Source organism: Bos mutus, chromosome 17 (assembly GCF_027580195.1).
Source record: "Bos mutus isolate GX-2022 chromosome 17, NWIPB_WYAK_1.1, whole genome shotgun sequence".
Classification (NCBI taxonomy): Eukaryota; Metazoa; Chordata; class Mammalia; order Artiodactyla; family Bovidae; genus Bos; species Bos mutus.
In genome coordinates, this window is record NC_091633.1 from 65353057 (window position 1) to 65376501 (window position 23445).

Sequence of the window (23445 nt, forward strand, 5' to 3'; positions counted from 1 at the left end):
TGGACCTCTTGCACTTCATTTAGTGAATAGCAAAGTTCAGTTCTATAAATGGGTCAATAATAATGTATGTAATATCCCATTAATATAAAATATATTCTGACCCTGGATTCTGGCATTTATGTTAAACACTTAAACATGATTACAGAGCATAAATTATCACAATAGTGACTAAATGTAAAATGTCAATGTAATGTAAGTTACTCAACCAATGTAGGAAATAGCTATATAATCAATTGATGTCAAAATATTTGAATTTATCCTTAACCTTAGGATTAGCTTTACATAAATATTATAAAAATACACGCATGTGCATGTAAAAATAAACACACAACAAATACACACTGGGATACTTCTGGTTAGACTTGAGTTGTTCTAAAAAGAATATGAACTCTTAATATAATTAGCTCTGAACATTTACCTCTTCAGAAACAATATATAAATAAAGCCCAAATTACCTACAAAGGATAGAGAACAAGTAATTGAGATAATTCTTCTGAATGAAGTAAAAATACTCAATGTTTCATGAAAAAAAAAAAAAAAACACAGCTGTACTTTTGCAAATCTACTGATTTTCTATAATTACTGGGATTGGAGAAGCAGACAAAATCAGAAGAAAAATATGAAAAATGAGGCATTTCCTATATTATTCTCTGTTTCAATGCTGACATTTATCCTAAATTATATTTCACAAAAATATTCCACGTCCACTATGGCCAAAAAAGGATTCTGTGATCAAATATGCTAATATTATTCCCATACAAAATCAATACACTTTATTATATACATATTTTATGCATACACAAACACACATACATACATACATGTATTGACTAAAGGCCTTGAGGGGCTCCTCCAGTAAGATCCTAATTAAATTTAAACCAACATTTTCCAAGCTTATTTTTACCACTCTGCTTTTCTCACAGAACGTCCATCATCATCTAACAGTACACACTAGGGTTTGCTATACTGTAAATTTCGGATAATGAGAACTGATCAAACAACCACCTAGCAATCACAAGTCCAAAAAGGAACATTATATAGGTTCAGAAAAGAGTACAGGAAATGCTTTAAGAACTTTGCTGTCTATTGATCCTCATGAAATTATAAAAAAAACACAGATGGAACCAGGAAAAAATTTTTGGACTGGAAGGCAAAGGAACCTGAAATGATTTACTCATGGAGAGAAATAAAAGTAAAGTTAGATTAAATAGGGATTAACAAATAGATTTTTTTATGTTCCATTCCTATTCCACTCCTTGCCCCTATGATTTGCTTCTATTTCTCTTAAACTCCTGATAAAACTTCCATGTTGTATTACAATTATTTGTCTCTCTTACTAGATTAACAGGTGGGACCTGTCTTACAAGCATTCAGTACATGTCTGCTGAATAAAAAAAGAAATACCACAAGCAGGCATATCCAGGATTCAGGGCAGATAAACTGACACAAAGTTCTGCATAAGAGAGAGCATTTGAACTGAGCCTGACTGACAGTGCATCACCTCATGATACTGCTGCATAAAAGCTCTATGCCATGAGATTTCCGTACAGCTTTAAAAAAAAAAAAAATGCACGCTTGGCATCCCACTCCAGTACTCTTGCCTGGAAAATCCCATGGACGGAGGAGCCTGGTAGGCTGCAGTCCATGGGGTCACGAAGAGTCAGACACGACTAAGCGACTTCACTTTCACTTTTCACTTTCATGCACTGGAGAAGGAAATGGCAACCCACTTCAGTGTTCTTGCCTGGAGAATCCCAGGGACAGGGGAGGCTGGTGAGCTGCCGTCTATGGGGTAGCACAGGGTCGGACACGACTGAAGCGACTTACTAGCAGCATCAGCAGCAAGGAAGTTAAGACACTTATAGTTCCAATGAGCAACTTAAACTCAAAGTTCCTATTTTGTGCTTATCATAAAAGATAATCCTCTGTTTTACTGATTCAATTATTTCTTTTTAAAAACCATACCATTAAAGCTTTCCAAAAAACCATTAATATTTTCTTAATATTAGATACTGAGTTTTAGTTTAAAAGGTTGAATTGTACCCTAAATACAGCACACTCTTGAGAAACTAAGCACCACAATTAAAAGAACTAAATCTCCATATATATTAACTTCTACAATAAGAAAAATCCATGCACAGTAACAGAAATCAAATCAGTAGCAACTTGAAGTGAAAAGGATAGGGATTAACCACAAAGGCTCAGGGAACCTTCTGAAATGAAACGGTTGTTACATGTTTGGGTAAACTCCAGGCGTTGTGATGGACAGGGAGGCCTGGCGTGCTGCAGTGCATGGGGTCGCAAAGAGTCGGACACAACAGAGCAACTGAACTGAACTGAACGTGGTTGTGTACATACCAAAATGCATTAAACTGTACACTTAAAATACTGTAAAATATTACATATACTGTGTATTAATTATGCTTCAGTAAAGCTGATCTTTTGAAAACAAGTAAATGTGATGAAGGTAAAAGAAAATGAAAAAAAGTAGGACTCTATAAATGAACATGACACCATAACATACAAAAGTATGAGAATATATCATAATGAAAAAGACAGAAAGGTCAAATCCCAAAACACAGTGATTTAGGATCAGTGTTGAGGGTGTGAGCGTGCTCAGTTGTGCCCAACTCTTTGCAACCCTATGGACATACTGTAGCCTGCCAAGCTCCCATGTCCATGGGCTTCTTCACGGGATACTGAAGAGGCGGGTATTTCCTACCTCCTCTGGAGGAGGAAAAGTGCCATTTCCTTCTCCAGAGGACCTTCCCAACCCAAGATCAAGCCCACGACTCCTGCAAGGGCAGGCAGATTCTTTACCACTTGAGCCACCTGGGAAGCCCATGATCACTGCCACCATTCATTTATTAATTACACAATTATATAAATATTTAGCTGAAGAGTAATTATGCTGAAAGTTGGAAATACAGAAGACAAAAACACAGTGCTGCTTTAAGAAACATAAAAGCCTAACAGGACAGAAATAAAAATCCTAGGCAACTTAAAGAATGAAATTACTATAAGGTGGGTCAGTGATTGCTCTGGATGTATACCTTAAGTTTACAGTTGTGGGGAAGAGATGAGTCAACGAAAGCTTTCCAGAAGACACTGCAGTTTAGCTGGGAGCTGAATCATTTACTCATAATGATTCACTCCATAAATATTTACTGAGCCGCTATCATGTGACAGGACAGCTGGGAACTAGGTGCGCTTCACAGTTTACCTAGGAAACTAGATACAGGGAACAGTTTACCTGGTACACTAGCCATATGTACTCAGGTTCACAGGAAGCCAGAGTACAGAGAGGGAGACTAGCAATAAAAAAGCAGCAAATTAGCACACGTGTGCTGAGAACCCACAGCATGATGAGTGCCAAGATGACGTAAAAAGATATCAACTCTAGATATGATGATCTGAGAAGAGGATAATGAAGATGAGTTCAGACTGATAAGAAGAAACCTACAATTAGAGTCACTAAATTTGAAGGAGGGAAATTTTAGGGAAAGGAAAAAACTACTGCTGAGACACAGAATTAGGATGGCCCATTTGGGTATCTTTAAATAGTAGAATTGATGCTTTTCAACTGTGGTGTTGGACAAGACTCCTGAGAGTCCCTTGGACTGCAAGGAGATCCAACCAGTCCATTCTGAAGGAGATCAGCCCTGGGATTTTTTGGAAGGAATGATGCTAAAGCTGAAACTCCAGTACTTTGGCCACCTCATGCGAAGAGTTTACTCACTGGAAAAGACTCTGATGCTGGGAGGGATTGGGGGCAGGAGGAGAAGGGGACGACAGAGGATGAGATGGCTGGATGGCATCACCGACTCGATGGACATGAGTTTTAGTGAACTCCAGGAGTTGGTGATGGACAGGGAGGCTTGGCGTGCTGCGGTTCATGGGGTCGCAAAGGGTCGGACTCGACTGAGCGACTGAACTGAACTGAAATAGTTCACATAGCTTGAGAACAGATATAAGAACAAAGTGATAAGAAATGAGGTCCAAACAGTGAGAGGCCTGAGAGTGAAAGATGTCTCTGTGCCATGGTATAGAGCTAGTTAGCTGTTGCCCCCCGCCCCACCCTCGGCTTGGTTTTCTTTTGAATTATCTACTTTACTCAAAATACTCATCACCATAAAAAGGAAAAGTTCATGAAATAAAAAAGATCAAGAACAACAACATTAATATCATATATTTAAGGGAATAAACTCAAAAGGGAGAAGAAAACTAGAATCACAGAAAAGAAATTATAGGAGAGTGATGAAAAAGAGAAATGTTTTACTATGAAGAATCAGGAAAATTTTCAAACATAAAACAGACAGTAAAGAATCATATGAGTGGTGATGACTGGTTCTTATTATGAGTATTATAATTTTAAAATCAATAATTCAGATATAGGAAGAAACAAATCAAAAGTGACCAAACCTTTTACTGATACCTCCATACAGAAGAAATATTTCCCAAAATACCAACAACCTACACATTCTAATGAAAAAAATGTATTAAAGAAAAATCAGGCTAATGCTATATTTTAAAATAACTTTTACTGCTAATTAATTACTCAGATAAGATGTCAGGCCAGACTACCTGGTACTTCTAGTTTTTCTATATACTCTATGCATTTCTGATAAATGGGAAAAGAATAGATGACCTGGCAGAAGGCTCAGACAATAATTTGTGATTTACAGGACATGAATGCAGCTACCATAAGATTTATCTGACAGCCCTCTCCGATAGTGGACTGTTGAGTATCCGATGGAATGATTTCTAGTCTAGAAAGTCTACTACTGAGTAGCCATACACATTATTTATTTATTAGATGTTTTGGGTTGAAACCATTTTTAAATGATGCACTTCACAATGCAGAGTCATAAATTTAGCTTTAAACCCAAGAAGGGAGGTAGTGTTATTGGAATGTATGTCAGACTGAATTAGGATGAGCAACACAACGCTTTTATAAAGTGGCCTTGAATGCAATGTCAATTCTTTCAAAAATGATATTAATGTCAAATGAGCAGGATACAAACACTTTACACAATGCTGGAAAATATTACTTGAAACATTTATTTAATATTTTCTTTAAATTCATAGAGATTTTTATATGGTTTGTATACATAAACAATAAATATTAGGCAAAAATAAGTTACATGTTTCTGAAAAACTGAATCTGAAATACAATTAAGAACTTGTTTGAAAAAAAAAAGAACTTGTTCGATTTTCTTCTGTGCATCAGAGAGTATACAGCTTCCTGAAGAGTGTATACACACTTATTTTAAAGAAGATTTAAATTAAGCTTTGGAGTTACATAGTTCCTGAATGATTTTATATGAGATTGAACACAGGAATAAACCTAATTTAATAAACCATAAGTGTGTGTGTATGTGTATGTATATATATATATACACACACACAAACACACACAACTTAATGGAAAAATAATATGCTGAATAATTTGAGAAAGATTTCCAAATCTAAATAATAATAACATTTTGCCTTAAAATGCTAAAACTTAAATGGGATAAAATATGAAATGGAGCCTAATCAACCTCTTAATGAATGAATGGATACTGAAAAACATATCCTAGTTGAAGCTTTAACAAAATATACAATGATCTGTTTGGTTTGAAAGACAGCAAACCAAATGTGGTCATTTCCTCATTTCTTAAATTTAGGCTCTAAATTCTCTTTTGTAATAAAATATGGCAGATTTAAACACCTTGTTAAGAAGATTACAGAAAGAAAATAAGTTTTGAATGGTTTCAAGAAAAATAATCAGAAGATGGCTGACTGTCATGAAATTAACATCAACTAATTTGTAAAGTTTTAAATCAAATTTGCAGATGCTAAGTTCATAAGCATATCCCATTATTTATGTGATTAAAAAGGAGTTTTTGACCTGATCTTTCGATCTTTGGCACTCAATCCTCTCCATCTCTTCCTAAAAAATTGATTAAAATTTTCGCAAGAGGCTAGCTTTTCACGTCCCACCCCATCTCAGACTAAAAAAAATTATCAATCAAACTCAAGCCATCCCCACCCAATATCTGCAAAATGTCGACTTCAAATTCAATTTCATATCTCTAAAGCTTTCATGTAGAAAAAGACAGTTCACTTCTTAACAAAATAAATCACTTTTGCGATTGCCAAACTGACCTCTTTGAATTAGGAAAATTCAAAGTGAAAAATGTAATTATCACCCCAGAACAATCTGTATACATCTGGAGCTAATTCTGGCTTCATTTTTCACATCATTTTTCACACTATGCTCCATCTTATAGAGATGCAATGGAACTTTTGAAGAAGTTGTAAAAAAATGTTAAGAACTTCAAATAAACCAATAATGTGCTTTATTCAAACAAAACTTTGCGACTGACTTTTGCAACTTACTCTAAGTGATCTGCATATCCCATTTGATCAGAATAGTATTAAACAGCACCATGACATAGATGACAAATAGGTATATTAGAACATGTCATTCTTTACCTTTCCAGCTTCTAACATTCAACTGTGTAATATATATTTGAAATAATTTCATGTATGAAGAATATATTCACATTTTCTAAACTAGAAAGTAAAACTTCATTATCAAACTCTACCTATGAAACAATAATATCACACTACAAACAACAAATTCATACTCCTGGGAAGATACATATAAAACTGGAAGCAAATGCTTCTTAAAGTAAGTATAATTTCATGTCAATGTAAGAATGGCATATGGTAATTTCCATTTAAGAAATAAACAACCAATTATTTCAAATCAGATTACTCAATGGAAGTTTTATCCAGTCAGCTTTTAAAGAAATGGAGTTTTTTAAAGGAGATAATTAAATTAAAAACATGATTCTCACTAAATCTAAGAATAATAAGCCCACTACAAACATAACTACTCTTTACAAGTTCATTATAAAAATCTATTAGATGCAATCTCTAGAAGTAATTGTTCTTATTGCATTTTATTGACAATGCATAGTATTGATTTTTCACACCTTCTATGATTCTTTAATTTGTATTCATGAAATGTCCATCAGCACAGTCTAAATAAATTTGGCAATATAGGCACTAAAATGAATAAATCGATGCAAAGAAACATTAATTTTGCATTATCCTTATTCGTCAGGCAAGTAAACCAGAGGAGTTGTAAATGAAGGTCAAAGGTTTTGAAATGGGTCAGAACCCTTGACCTCTAGACCAATACTCTTCCTATTAATAAAGGCTATTTTAAAGTTTTAAGTAGGGGAATTTACTACCTGCAAGATATCATTTTTAAAAGACTACAAAGAAAACTCTCAATAAAAAGCATTCATCTATTTAACTGCTAAACAGAGGGGGAAAAAATCACAGGATACATGATTTTTATGTAAGTTTTTTTTTTTTTTTAATCATTAGAGTTTACCACATGAGGTGTAAGGTTTCTGAACAATGAAAGCAACCTTGCTTTTAGGAATTTACTCTCTACATCTTATTATGATGGCTGCCATATTTTTGTTGATGTTTTCCCAAATCTACTGTGTATGTCAAAAATAATTAGCAATGACAAGAATTCAAAATTATTTATCACTCATTTTATAACCTCTGCACAAAAGGGAAGTAAACCCATTATTCCCAGGGGAGTCAGAGTGGCACTCTACAAGGTATAGAAATAAATCTGTTTCTATAACCTTAATACACAAAGCAAAGAAATTTTGACATCTAAAAATCATTTGATCTGAGCATTTTTAAATGTGGCTTGAAAAACCTCTGTTTCTCACTTACCTATACAATTCCTCTCAGCACATACTTCAAATTATCTCTTAGTAACAAACACAAGAAGTAATCCTTTTGCAATACAAAGAAATTATTTTAAAACTGCAAACTCAAAACTCAATTATAGAAAAAACTTCTAATCAACAATTTTAACTTTTTTGCAAAATGAATTCGTTTGAGAATTTACTTAATTCAGCATTTATTCTTGTCACTCACCTGAGAACACAGTAGCATAACCAACTCCACAACTGAACTACTAGACTTCATGCAAACCAGACCTATATTAAAGAGAATTTGTTTTTAATTTTATAAAAAACAAACGAGGGGTTATTTCTTACACAACTTTGCCCAAATTGCTTTTTAAAATAAAATTTAACATATTGCTAAGAACCAAACCTATACATATTTAATGAGTAAACAAAACATTCTGTGATTACTTTAAATTTGGCATCAAAAACACCACAATCTTTTGTAGCCAATTTCATTTCGGCTTTCAAATAACTAAAACATTTATTACCACTTCATATACAATGACACTGCACAATACTCATGGAAATGTGCACCACATATGCCGTATTGACTAATATCATCTAAATTTTGTTTTGGAGAGAGCTGATTGTTATACATGCAGAGAAGGGAAATGGCTCCCTGACCTTTGCTTTCTCCACCACACTCTCTCCCTTCAACCCTCCAGCTATCAATCAAGTTTCCATTTTGTTTCATGGCAGCAGACATCCCAAACACTCTTATTAGTACCTTGACCTGTGACCTCACTCTAAACCTTAACAGAAATGCAGGCCATTGTCTGTTATACACTCTTGATTTTTTTTTAATAAATAAATTCACGTACATTTTCTCATTTATGTTTCAAGTTCACCAAAACTATCTCAGGAAGGAACTTTATATACTTAATATATATCTAAACAATTCTTTAGTTCTGATTAATAGTAAGATTAGTCCAAAAAACATTTTACAACCAATATCTTATAAAAGCAATGTCAACAAATAAAAGCACTAAATAACTGTATCATGCTAGTAATAACTAGAAAAATTATAATTTTTTATTCTATATTTTTCTAAGCAAACATAAGTTTAAGTTCAAATTAATTTAAGTATAACAACTGAAATAATTCCCATGGCCCTTATGCACACCACACAATTACCTTATTTCTATCTAACCAAGTTCTTATGGGCATCCTATTCCATCCTACTCCCCTTGTTTAATCTTTTCGCTCTGTGGTTCCTTCTCCTTCCTACTTTTAGTCATAATGCCTCATGTCTGCTGATGGCACATGCTGGCACTCTGTAGCCTTACAAGCAGCATTCAAGTTCAACAGGTTGTTCACTCCCTTCACTTTTTAGAAAAGGCAGACACATTTTTCTCCACATCTGAAAAAATGTGTAAATGTGTAACACAGAGATGATGGTAATAGTTAGCTACAGAATATCTACATGTTGCATTAAACAAGCAAGACATTTAACTAGACTAAACTGTAGTTTCTATAGAGCTGAGATGAGCATATGCCCTCAGGCTAATGCCAAGGCCAAAACGAAAGGCACAGCAATACTCTTATTACTGGTGTAGTCTTTATTGGTCTGAAAACCTGTCACTTTTCAGAAAACATGAAAGGAAGTTTCATATATTTCAACTTCAAAAGCCACTACTTTCAGCAAGTAAATTTAGGTCTTTCCACAATTAGGTCATTATTCCTTATTGCTCTGTCCTAGAGGAACCAGATTTCCTACCAACTTTCCTTTCATTGCAAAGCATTTGGGCCCTGATCTAGCTCAGCCTTTGATAGCCACTAAAACAGTGAACCATAATGATTAAAAGGAACTTGGGTCATCCAAAGTTAGAACGACTTACAGGTTGTTTTGTCTCTCTACAGCGTATGGTAGGATATATACTTTCAAAAAATTACTTATTTCAGTTTTATTGCTCAATAAGATTAGAAAACCAGAAGCAGTGTAATACAACCACATATCAGTGGAGTTGAATATTCAAAGATAGTTAAGCTGTCAAACAATATTTCATAATTTGATTAGAACAATTCGTGTGTTTTTTGGAGTGAGGTTTTCTGGATTCTAAAGGACAGGCAGGGGGCCAGAGTGGATGGTGTGTTAAATTTTAAATGAGAAATGGCTTCAGAAGACAAAAGAGGATTTACATTTGACCTTCAATAACTTAAATGCCCAAAGGGGATCAATACCGCAAACACAAATATAAAACCATGGGAGTAAATAAATATGAAATCATCTCAATAAGGGACTTGGTTTCAGATTGCAAAACTTAATCATATCTCTTTTTGATCTGAATTTTTACCTTTCTGTGACACTGGCTGCATGGATGAAAAGGCAAGAAATGACTTATAAAGCAGCAAATCTGTCTTCAGATTTACATTCAGACTCCAAGAATTATCCAAAGGAAGGCCTTCAAACAGCCCTTAGGTGAAGTTGTAAGTTGCTGCAGAAGTTATCAATTTTCACTTTATACAGACAAATTCTACTACTGCCCCAATTAGCAGAAGGTGAACAAGGTACTGTAGGTTCAGAGATCTGACCAGACTCATAATCTGACCCTAGGGTTCAGTGTGCCTGGTTTTGTTTTTGACTTTTCACTGATAAGGAATTGTAGTCTCTTCAAAAGAAGACAAATTATGAATACCAAAGCCAAGAGTTTTATACTCTTTGGGTGTTTCATGACCAAAGACCACTGCAGTTTCTCCACCTCTATTACCACTGTTTTCCTTACTAACTCAGAAACATTAAATGAATTATCAGATATTAAGCTATCAGTATCTGAACCCACTGAGATATCTAAACTCTCATGTATACCATGAAAAACAGGTATGACCATTTGCCATCTGGAATGTAAGAACCCAGTTTTTTCCTTTATTTATCTTAAGTCACTTTAATCTACACAAATATAAAGGAATGGCATAAACATTACTAGAAGTTTTAATAATAATTTCGGCAAAAAATCAGGTTTTCCCCGTTTTCCAGGTTTTGAAAGTACTTGCCTATAATTTGGATACAATTAACTGTTCCCCATGAATCTGTAAACATGATATTCATCTTATAAATATTAATTCTAAATTTCAAATAAACTTCTAATAGATGCAACTTTATTATTAATTCTGGTCCTTTTTCCCCCTGCATTTAAGTAATATGTTTTATCTTTTGTTTCCTCTGGCCCTCCTTTTTGAACTAACACTGTCAAATGCAATAGTCTAGGAAGGTTGACACTCCGGTACTCTTTTGCCTGGAAAATCCCATGGACGGAGGAGCCTGGTGGGCTGCAGTCCATGGGGTCACTGAGGGTCGGACACGACTGAAGCGACTTAGCAGCAGCAGCAGCAGGAAAGGTTGACAACCCACTCCAGTACTCTTGCCTGGAAAATCCCATGGACAGAGGAGCCTGGTGGGCTGCAGTCCATGGGGTCACTGAGGGTCAGACACGACTGAAGCGACTTAGCAGCAGCAGCAGCAGCAGCAGCAGCAGGAAGGCTGAATTTTGCAAGGTCACTTTCTCTCCTCTCGAATTCCAAAATATTTTCATCTTTAGATTATGAACGCCATTTAGAATGATCAATCAATTGAATTTTTTCACTTCTACGTGAATGTTTCCTTCTGATCATCCTTGTGTACAAACCTACTTCAGTAGCCATTCACTTAGAAATTGCACCAAGCAAGCTGCAGTGCACAATCAACAATGCATGAACACTGTCACAGGCCTTTTTAGCAAAATGAGATAATCCAGGTTTTTGTCACAAAACATCGTATGGATTTTGCAGAATTAAACTGTTCCTGTTGAATGACATGATGCTGAGAAAATCAATTTCCTTTTTGTCCACAGAAATATACTGTGTACTAATGAAGTACTGAGTTTGATAAAAATTATGAATACTGTTCCCTAGCTCTTCAAATTCAGCTACAGATGGTCCAGTACTTATAAAATGTCTTCTCCTATCAATTTTTTTTCTCCTCACCATTATGGACAGAAAACAGAAAATTCTGACTTAACTAACTATATTCAGTGAAAGCTAAAAATAAGATACAAAGCTGGTATCCACAGACTTCTTTTATACCAATATTTCTCAATAATTTTTGAAGAGCCTAAATAGCATTTCATACCATTTTTTCTTAATTGTGACCCCATGAAATTTTAATCCTAAAAATAAACTATACAGATGTACTGTGAAAGTGAAAGTCACTCAGTCCTGTCCACTCTTTGCAACCCCATGGACAACAGTCCATGGAATTCACCAAGCCAGAATACTGGAGTGGGTAGCCTTTCCCTACTCCAGGGGATCTTCCCAATCAGGGATCAAACCCAGGTCTCCCACAATGCAGGTGGCCTCTTTACCAGCTGAGCCACAGGAGAAGCCCCAGATGTACTGTAGATACCTAAGATATTTTGGCCATCCCTAAATACCAGCTTTTAATCCAATTGAGAAAACAAGTTTATATCTTCTTAAAACACAATGCAATACTTTGGCAACATAGTAAGAAAACAGAGAATGATCCAAGATTTGGTTTCCTAGTTCACCCTGATGCTGGGAGCAGTTCTAATATTCTTGGTTTTTTATTGTTTTAGTCCTTAGCATAATTAGAAATAACTGATGAGTAACGATAATTAGCAAAATGTTTTAACATACAGGAAAATTAAGATCACAAAAAGTTCATAATGAATCTTAGATTTATAAAAAGTGCCGAATGAAATCATTTAAGGTAACTGTCAGATAGAACAAACTTTATTTACAAGTAATCATCTTTTTGTTTTCAGAAGACATCTTTAAAAACAATAAAAGTAATAAACATCAATTCTTACAAAGGGTTATAACTACTTGAAAAAGGGGGTTAATACTACTAAAATTGAGCCAATCAGAAAATATGTGACTCTAGGCATGATATAACATGAATTATCACATCTAATTAAACTTCAAGCCATCAGAAAACACATAGACTAGATAAACTGTTAAATGACATCAGCAAGAATAGCCACAGAGTCCCAAAATATGTTAACATCCTACAGAACCACCAACCCTATTTCTTCAACAAGTCAATAACATGAAAACCAAGGAATACTGGGAAACTATTTGACATTAGCATGGATTTAAGAGACATATCAAATGAAAAAAATGACTTTTTTGGATCTTAACTGGAAGAAAATCAATTATATAAAAATATCTTTTTAAATAAAGATGAACATGGGCTGAGTATTAAAGGACATTATAGAATTACTATTAATATTATTAGGTATAAGAGAAGCAATTATGATTATGTGAGAAAGTATCTTTTTTACATGAATTATTAATTATTTAGAGGTGAAATTACATGATGTCTGTGGTTGTTTTAAAGACTAAAGGAAAACAAAATGAGGTGGATTTAACAGTTATGGCAAAACAAAGACGGTCTGGGTAGTCAGCAGTAGTAACTTTATAAATATTGCAACTCATATTTTGTAAATATTTTAAATGTTTATTAAAAATTATTAATCAAAATAATTTAAAAATTTTAAAGTAATAAGGTTTCAAGTACCTGGTCACACAGCTAGTGACCAACAGGGACTGAAGGCGCCTGCCTTTTTTTTTTTTTTAATGGCTGCACCACGCAGCATGTGGGATCTTACTTCTCCAACCCGGGATCAAACTCTGCAGTGGAAGCATGGAGTCTTAACTGCTGGACCACCAGAGATATCCCTTCTACTGAATTTTTTAGTTCAAAACTTTTTCAACAGAATTATGCTTCAATAACCTCTCCCTCAAAACTTTTCTGTTTTACAGTGCATAAAACTACCACCCAAAGGATTCCTCGCAACTTAAAATCTATTTGCTATATAAAACTCTTACATCTATTCGTTATTTTTATGAACACAACCCAGTGAGTAGGCAATGATCAAGTTTTTTATAGATGATCAAAAGCACATCATCTTCCTTTTTATCATATTATCAGAATTTATCAATAACAAGTTGATTCTAAATTAAATTTTGTTCAAGGATCTAGAATTGTCAAGTTTAATACTTCTGAGTATCTTAGACGGAGAAGGCTATGGCACCCCACTCCAGTACTCCTGCCTGGAAAATCCCTTGGATGGAGGTGCCTGGTAGGCCGCAGTCCATGGGGTCGCTACAAGTCGGATACAACTGAGCGACTTCACTTTCACTTTTCACTTTCATATATTGGAGGAGGAAATGGCAACCCACTCCAGTATTCTTGCCTGGAGAATCCCAGGGACGGGGGAGCCTGGTGGGCTCCCGTCTATGGGGTTACACAGAGTCAGACACGACTGAAGTGACTTAGCATAGCATAGCATAGCATAGTATCTAAGAAGATCCTATTGTGCTGGGTCTATTATAAAATTCAAAGATCAACTAAATAGCAAAAATGTATTGCTATATTGAAAGGCTATAATTAATACATTCATTTTAGCATTATAAAATGAAATATAATTAACAAGTTGTCATATCACTTTAATAGAATAAAAGTTTGATATATGAAGCATAAATTAGGGTGAATTCCTTCAATGTATCAATTCACTTCCTTTCAAATTTTATTACTTCATTAGGTCAAACAGTCCTTGGCTAAATAATTATATCCTTCATCAGATAGAGTAAATTTCTATCCCAAATTTGGTTCAATGTTTCTAAAATTTGAACTTTTTTCCCACATAAATTCAATGCTACTCCTTGACTATATAGAAATGATATCAATCATCACCAACTCAATATATATTTACAGCACGGATGATGATGAAATTATTACATTAGCTAATGACTATTTCTTATAGATAGATGTTTTAAGAGCCAAATAAAGTGCTGATATCCCATAGTTAACACTCAGATAAGGATATCTTGAACTGTTAAACTATCTATAACTTTCATTATCATTATATCCTTATTACTATAAAAAGAGGGTTTTTTTTTTTTCACAAGTTTTAAGAAATTCCATAGATAACCTAGTAACTGATTGCCCAACAAAAAGTCATGATACCTAAAGCTGTAAGTTGATATTTAAAGATAGTAGAGTACAGATAATTGTGCTTTCCCATGATTCAGCTTATATTCAAGCATATATTCAAGAATATATGTCTTATCCATAAAACATCAAACCTGGATACAGACAAGCCAGATTTAGTGAACACATACTACAAACACTTTTGAATGAAAAGATTAATTTGACATTATCATTGATGAAGGTCCTCTAGCTTCTTCTTTATAAAATGTTAGTTATGGGAATGAAGATGGGTGTTTTGAAGTCAGTCTGTTAAGCTCAAATAATAAATCTAATTGTTTGAAAAGTTGATCTCTATTGATCTGATTTCTACTGTCTGAGAAATTCACGGTAAGTCAACTTTCACTTGGTTGAGTTAACTTCTTGAATATTAGAAAACACTTAATCTGACAAGCGCTTCATGCTTTAAAAAGAGAAAAGAAAAGCCCCAATACCTCGCCATCCATTCCAAAAATGGACGGTTTCCAATCTGCACAGCAATTTACTTCTCCACACTATCTAGTTTGACAAGATATCTATCTAGAAAAGATCAAGTAATCTAGGTATGATACAAGCAAGATAGAGAAAATACTACTGCTTTTTCTCCTTATTCGTAAAACAGAACTCCACTAGTAAAGACTAAAAATGCATTCCTCAATTTCATAACATGTGGCAATACACTGTTTTTTATATACATCTCAAATTCAGGTAAAATCTCAGGAAAAATACACCACTTATTGCTGTTAACATTAGTCTAATTCTCAATTTTCATGGTTAATTTTAATGTATTAAACATTTCTTACTTTTTGCATTCAATACGTTTTCTTTTATTGTTCCCCAAAACACACAGTAAGAAACCTGCTGAATACAAATCTCATTCAAATCAGTGATTAAAAAAACCTTGAACAGATTAGAATACCAGCCATGCCATAATCTTTAAAAGATGGTACAGACTCCATGAGAAGCCTTGTCAAAGGCCAAAAACATTAAAACCTCATGATTCTTTTATTATTCATTTCAGTTTTAAACCCTGAAATTTAAATACATACATGAAGAAAGGAAAACGACTTACTTGTTCCTTCTATAAGCAGTTCCTGTCCATGGCTACCCAAAAGTGTCCGAGAAAGAAAAGGTGCAAAATCTACAAATATCTCTCGCAGAAGAGGAGCTGCCTTTTCCAAAGCATGTTCGAGCCTCTCTGTAATGCTAATGGAAAGATGTTATTAATTATTGTTGATTAATTTTTAAAGTGAGTTTCCGTAAAAATGTAAAATTACGTGAAAAACTGAAAATCATCTAATGACTCATTACTGCTATGTACATCATTCCTCTGCCTGGAGTATCCATTTTTATCCTATTGCACATTGCCACTCCTAGTCCACACAAACAACCTGGAGAACAACCATTCCAAACATCAGCTCTTATTAGAAGTCTTCACTGGCTAGTAGAGAGCGCTTGATTTTGGCCCCATGATAACCAAAAAAACTTTTTTATCAAAATTTAACAACCTTCTATCAGATTTTCTATTGACCATGACCATGCATATATACATGCATTCATATTCACATGTGTTCATACATAAATAAATAGTTGCCAATGCGAGGCAAATTCAAGTTTTGCTTTTTGCAACTTTATGGAAAATTTTTAATCAAATTTTTATCAAATTTTATCAATCTTTTATCTAATTTTCTATTGACCATGACTATGCATATATATGGACAGACAGATAGATACATATCCACACACATACACATACATACATAGTTGCCAACGTGAGGCAAATTCAAGTTTGGCTTTTTGGAACTCTCTAGAAATTTTTTTTTCAATATTTTCAATCTGCACTTGGTTGGATCCATATCCAACTATATACATATATACATATTTAATGAGTTAAATGACCAATCTAGACAGCATATTAAAAAGGAGAGACATTACTTTCTCAACAAAGGTCCATCTAGTCAAGGCTATGGTTTTTCCAGTAGTCATGTATGGATGTGAGAGTTGGACTATAAAGAAAGCTGAGCGCCAAAGAATTGATGCTTTTGAACTATGGTGTTGGAAAAGACTCTTGAGAGTCCCTTGGACTGCAAGGAGATCCAACCAGTCCATCCTAAAGGAGATCAGTCCTGAGTGTTCACTGGAAGGACTGATGTTGAAGCTGAAACTCCAGTACTTTGGCCACCTGATGGGAAGAGCTGACTCATTTGAAAAGACCCTGATGCTGGGAAAGATTGAGGGCAGGAGGAGAAGGGGACGACAGAGGATGAGATGGTTGGATGGCATCACCGACTCGATGAACGTGAGTTTGGGTGAACTCCGGGAATTGGTGATGGACAGGGAGGCCTGGTGTGCTGCAGTTTATGGGGTCGCAAAGAGTCAGACATGACTGAGCGACTGAACTGAATGAGTTAAAAAAAAAAAAGTTCCCTGCATTTCAGGTATTTCATTTTCTAACTATGAACCAAACATGTATACACATAGTCACTACGTATTTACTGTTCCTACAAAGAGTACTCCTATTTATACTGGCAATAAGAGATGCTACTGAGATTATCAGCAGGTAAGCTGCTGGAAACTTCTGTGGTCAACAACCACCTCTTCCCAGGTGTTCCACATAATACTATTTCTCTGTATTGATCTCATGGAGCCTCTTATCCCTGGATGATATCATAACTATGAGCCTACACTTGTAGCACCCAAGTACCTTTATTTGTAAAATGCTATGCATTTTCCAATTGTGGTAAGGCATATATCAAGGACTCTAGCCACAAAGGCTCTAGTGGTGAAATACATTCACAGCCTTCTAAATTAGAACTTGAAACACATATTCCTAACTAGACAAGATAACAGACAGTAAAAATCTACCTATAATTCAATATCAACATAAACTTATTTCAGCATTTCTAGGGAAGAAGAACAATGAATTCCAAATGTTCAATCTACAATCATATGAAATGTAAGCCATTAGTTACTAACTACCTGTGAAATTAAATATTTGTTATCCTTCAGCATTTATTGATCCCAAATAGCTAATTCTCAGGAATCTTTTACACTTCATCTTCTTTCAGAAAAGAAATTCTAAAATATTCCCAAGCCTCTAAATGTCATCTTTTTTTAAAAAGTAATTTTTTAAAAAAATTATAGCTAGATATTTTAAGAGTTATCAAAAGGAATAAATCACAAATATCCAAATTAATAGCTTGAATACCTCATATTTGAAACTTGGTCTTGTGGAACTGAACCAACTGTTGGAACTGCAGGTAATTTTGCATTAGATGATCTACCACCTATAAGAGAAAATAATCATTTATGGGATGAACAAGAATTCAAACAAAAAAGGTATCTTGATACCAAATCACCAAAAAAAAATACTATATTGCATTTTTCCCGGTGCATTTTGCCAGACAGCACAGTTAGTAAAGAACCTGCCTGCCAATGCAGGAGACACAAGAGATGCAGGTTCAATCCCTGCATCAGGAAGATCCCTGGAGTAGGAAATGGCAACCCACTCCAGTATTCTTGCCTGGAAAATCTCATGGACAAACGAGTCTGGAGGGCTACAGTCCATGGGGCCGCAAAGAGTCCAACATGACTGAGCATGCACACACCCATACATTTTTAATGCCTATTATAATTTGATGGGACTTCCCTCGTGTCTCCTTGGTAAAGAATCTGCCTGCAATGCTGGAGATGTGGGATTGATCCCTGGGTAGGGAAGATCCCTTGGAGAAGGAAACAGCAACACTCTCCAGTATTCTTGCCTGGGAAATCCCATGGACAGAGGATCCTGGCAGGCTACAATCCATGGTGTTATAACAGAACTAGACATGACTTATAGACTAAACAACAACATAATTTGGATAACATTAAAATCTACCAATTAACAAGGTTTTTCTTGAATCATTTAATATATAATTCTCACATAAAAGAGTCTTTAAAACCATCAGCTGAAGAAGTAACAGAAAATTCTGAATCACTCAATTGGGATCATGATTCATTCAGTTCAACATCAAATAGCAACGGACATACCCAAGTAGAAACTTCTTAAAACTGAAGCATAAAGGAGAAACTACTAATTCCAAATTTAGCTTAAATAGGTATGCCTCATTACCATGACAACTGTATGCAGTCACTAAATAACTTCTGCTCTATACTTTAAACGCTTCTGAGTCTAGTTCAGCAAACATTATGCAATGATCAACTGAGAAATCTTTCTTAAGTGATGGCAACAGAGCATAGACTCGCTCCTGGGTGTCCTCCCTGTAATTAGGACATAACCTGATGTTGTATTTGTCATACTATATTTCAACTGATTTTTTAAATGTCCTTTTCCCTCGTATACTAATCTTTTTGAAAGCAGAGATCTCATCTTTTTCATTCATCTCTCTCAAACACCTAAAGTAACACAATAGAAGGTTCTCAACTTATAGTTGCAAAAATCATTCCCTTAATCAAACCATCTCCCAGATTTTAGTAGGTCATTCTTCCCATATGGTATAAATTTCCTCTCCATTTTCTGTAATTTTATGTCCCTATCTTTGTTCAAACTACTATATAAAGTTAATTTCGATCATGTGATCTAATTGTGCTCTCCAATGAACACTCCCAGATATCCTTATTTTTGTTTATCTGTATTGTTCAATGGCCAACTCACCCTCTTAGAGTACAAACTGTTCACAATATCCTGCCCTACACAGAGCTAACTTCTTTATGTTTTACAAAAATAACTGTGCTAATAAATTTTACTTGGCAAGAGAAAAATAAATACCAGGAAATCAACTCTGACAAAGTCAAAGAATGGACAATACATGATATAGGAAGTTTGAAAAAGTCCAGAAGACTAATTTGGATGGTAATTTACTGAGGCTTGAAGAGTTCTAAAAAGTTCACAAAAGTAGAGGAAAAATAAAGTTCCCATTTAAGAATCAGAATACATGAGACAGAAAAGCATTTAATTTAAGCTAGGAAGAAAACCTGAAGAAACAGAAGGGTCATTTCCTAAGATTGATAACAGGGTGAAAGAAGAGGAGAGAGGACAAGCGCAGTGTTCAATGCCACTCTCCAACACAAGGGTCACAAGAGTCCCTGGGACTCCACCGGGAGGGCATCCTAACAGCACGGAGGGGACGCGTGCAGGAGACGCACATATTTTGCTTGCATTGGCAGCCCAGGAAGTGAAATTTCCATTTCTAGAAACAGTGTCTTCAAAGGACGCCAAGTTAGTATTAGAGCAGACTGAAATCCCATCACAATTCTATAGAGGGACAGACCAAGAAAGGCAGCTGACATATTGAAGCAAATGAAACAAAGATGCAAAGCTTACACACAAGGAGGGAAGAGAGGCTTGAAGAATTCTGCAATCTATTAGGATGCACTATCAGAGGTCTGCTGCTTTTGATCCATTCTTAAAACTTCAGGCGTGGGCACACTAGAAACACCTAAAGTAGACAAAATGGTGTGGACAGAAAGATAAGCGAGAAATAGAAGAAATTTCCATCTAGCATGCAGAAAGAAAGATGGTAGAAATAGGTGAGAAGGTAGAAAATCAGCCTCTTTGGCATTGGGGAGCTGGCTGTAATGCCAACTAGGCCCTGGGGTGGTTACGGGCTGGCTTTAGAACCTACAACTAGGTCACGGTCTTCTTTTGCTGACTATGAACAATTTCATAAAACAGCAACATCAAACAATGCCATGCCATGACTATGATGAACCAACATAAAATACCACTCCGTAATCATGTCCCAAAAGACCAAAACATGAACTCCAGGCAAATAACAAAGATGGTCAAACATCCCGAATTCTAATATGAAAGACTGCTATTTCTTTACTAATTAGAGTTTTAGGCTCTGTCAAGTCTTCCATGATTCTAGATAAGACCTAATTAGGATATCTAAAATCATAGAATTACCCATGCTTCCTGACAGTACCTAATGCAGAAGAAAGGCCCACTTCCATAACCCTGACCTCAAATTATCATTTTTTTTCCAATTATTTTATTTACCCAATGCATGGATACATCCTGATTTTTAAATTCAGAAACGTTCTGTACAAGCCCTCCTAGTCCCAGTCCTTTTCCAAAGGCAGCCACTAGCCGCAGTTTGGAAACATATCCTTCCGGACTCTGTTCTCTACACTTACATACAAACTCAAATCCTTTAATAAATCGTTTTCCCGGAGATGTCCCAAGTTTCCTCATTGTCTACATTCTCCCTCACTGAATTAATTTATTCAAACAAAGGTTTATTACTAGGATCTTAATTGGAGGACACTGATACAGACTTTAGACAAAGTCATCAGAGAAAAGATAGGAATCATGGGCTCATTTTAAAAGAAACAGAATTTAAGAAATCTCTAAGTAAGAATTATTTTCCATAACAAAATTTAAAAGAAACAGAATTAAAGAAATCTCTAAGTAAGAATTACTTTCCATAACAATCTATTTCATCTTGGTAAGATGCACATTCTCCCACATGATAACATCTCTTAAATCAATGAATTTTACAAAGGTATCTTAACAAGTAGTGAACTAGAAGTTGAGACCTAATTGTGAGAAAACTGGATAAAATCAGGAAAGCAACAGAATTGAGTCTGTAATTTGGTAAATGACTAAAGAAGGGGGAATGCAGTAACTCTCTGAATTCACTGTTTTGACAATCTACAACCTCAAGATTATATAAACTAGAGGAGAAACACTTGTAAAATATAAGCATATCATCTGAGGACACGTATACCTTGGAGATATTTTGGGTTCAATTCCATACCACGGCAATAAAGTAAATATCACAACAAAGCAAGTCACACAAATTTTTTGGTTTCCCAGTGCATAAAAATCCATTTGACATCATAGAGTTACAACATACTTTCAATCTGTTAAAAAAAATTTTTTTTTAATTTTCAGAAAAATTTCTAAACCACACTGTATCTGAAAACCACAATAAAGTGAAGCACAATAAATGCATTATTTTACAAATTGAAGATCTGTGGCAACTCTGCATCAAGCAAGTGTATGGACACCATTTTTCCAATGATACTTGCTCACATCACATCTAAACATCCACATTTTGGTGCTTCTCATATTTCAAACTTTTCCTTTTTATTATTATATTTATTATGGTGAGCTGTGATCAGTGATCTTTGATGTTATTATTGTAAAACTATTATGACTGATGGAGAAGGCAATGGCACCCCACTCCAGCACTCTTGCCTGGAAAATCCCAAGGACAGAGGAGCCTGGTGGGCTGCAGTCCATGGGGTCTCGAAGAGTCGGACACGACTGAGCGACTTTACTTTCACTTTTCACTTTCACACATTGGAGAAAGAAATGGCAACCCACTCCAGTGTTCTTGCCTGGAGAATCCCAGGGATGGAGGAGCCTGGTAGGCTGCCGTCTAGGAGGTCGTACAGAGTCAGACACAACTGAAGTGACTTAGCAGCAGCATTATGACTGAAGGCTTCAGTTATGGTTAGCATTTTTAATAATAAGTTATTTTTAAGTTAAGGTATACACATGGTATTTTTAGACATAATGCTACAGGATAGTGTAAATAACTTTTATATGCACTGGGAAACAAAAAATTCATGTGACTCACTTTGTGATAGTCACTTTATTGCAGTGGTCTCCAAGGTATGCCTGTATATAAAACATATACTCTCATTAACATACATATCTATATAGTACACTCCCTAACCTGACCCCTGAGAGGACCTGCGAGCATCTAACACCTAACTGTATGCACCCTGGCTTGTGAGTACTATACCCCACTATACAGACAAAGCAGAAACAGTTGGTTTAGTATCTGTGGAAGAAAAGCACAAAATGAACTTGAAACATCTACTTTTGTTTTCTAGAAGGCAAGGAAATGTCCAAGGAATGACAGGATATGTCCCAGTGGCAAAGGGGCCAGCTTAAAGGGACTCACACCTACCAAGATGAAGACAATCTGAGCATGAAAATAACAACAGCAACTGATTATAATATGTCCAATAAAACAGGAAGCCATGAAGCCATGCTGATAAAACTGACTGCTGATAAAATTAACAATCTGGAAAATAGGATATTTAAAGAATTTCAAAGTATATCTCGACAAAACACTTATTAATCACAACTCTACAATATAGAAACCTGGCAGCTATACTTTAATCAAGTGATGAAAGTGGTCACGGTCAAGCATTTTAACCATTTTAACAAATCAAAATTGTGCACCATATGATCAGATTCTTTCCTTCTCTGTCCCAGAACAGTTCTAGCAGAGAAATATAATGATTTTAATCAAGAGGAAATATCAGATCAACTCAAATTCAGGGACACTCATTTGGTTGTTCCCAGTATTTTACAATAAACAATGTTTTGTATGTGCTTATATAAATCTATACGCACTCCTTTATATCCTTGAAGTAACTTCCTAAAGTCAATAAGCCCAAAGTTTAATTGTTGATACACACTGGCTTCCCTGGTAGTTCAGCTGGTAAAGAATCCACCTATAAAGCAGAAGACCCCCATTTGATCTCTGGGTCAGGAAGATCCCCTGGAGAAAGGGATAGGCTACCTACTCCAGTATTCTTGCCTGAAGAATTCCAAGGACAGAGGAGCCTTGAAGGCTACAGTCCAAGGGGTCGCAAAGAGTTGGACACAACTGAGTGACTTTCACTTTCATACACTGTCAAATTGCCCAATTGCCCTAAAGAAAGAAAAAGTAATTTCCACCTCTT

At 35.2% G+C, this 23445-nt stretch overlaps 1 protein-coding gene across 4 annotated transcripts in view; it reads right to left on the reverse strand.

The window, feature by feature from the left end:
* Positions 1-23445, reverse strand: part of LRBA (LPS responsive beige-like anchor protein) — a 759310-nt gene that overhangs the window by 526137 nt on the left and 209728 nt on the right. For all 4 annotated transcript variants that reach the window (XM_070386647.1, XM_070386648.1, XM_070386644.1 and 1 more), the window contains exons 32-34: positions 17945-18023; positions 15809-15942; positions 7960-8021 (exon numbers count right to left, since the gene is read on the reverse strand). In XM_070386647.1, the coding sequence (XP_070242748.1) occupies positions 7960-8021; positions 15809-15942; positions 17945-18023 (275 nt within the window). The remainder of the gene's footprint in view (positions 1-7959; positions 8022-15808; positions 15943-17944; positions 18024-23445) is intronic.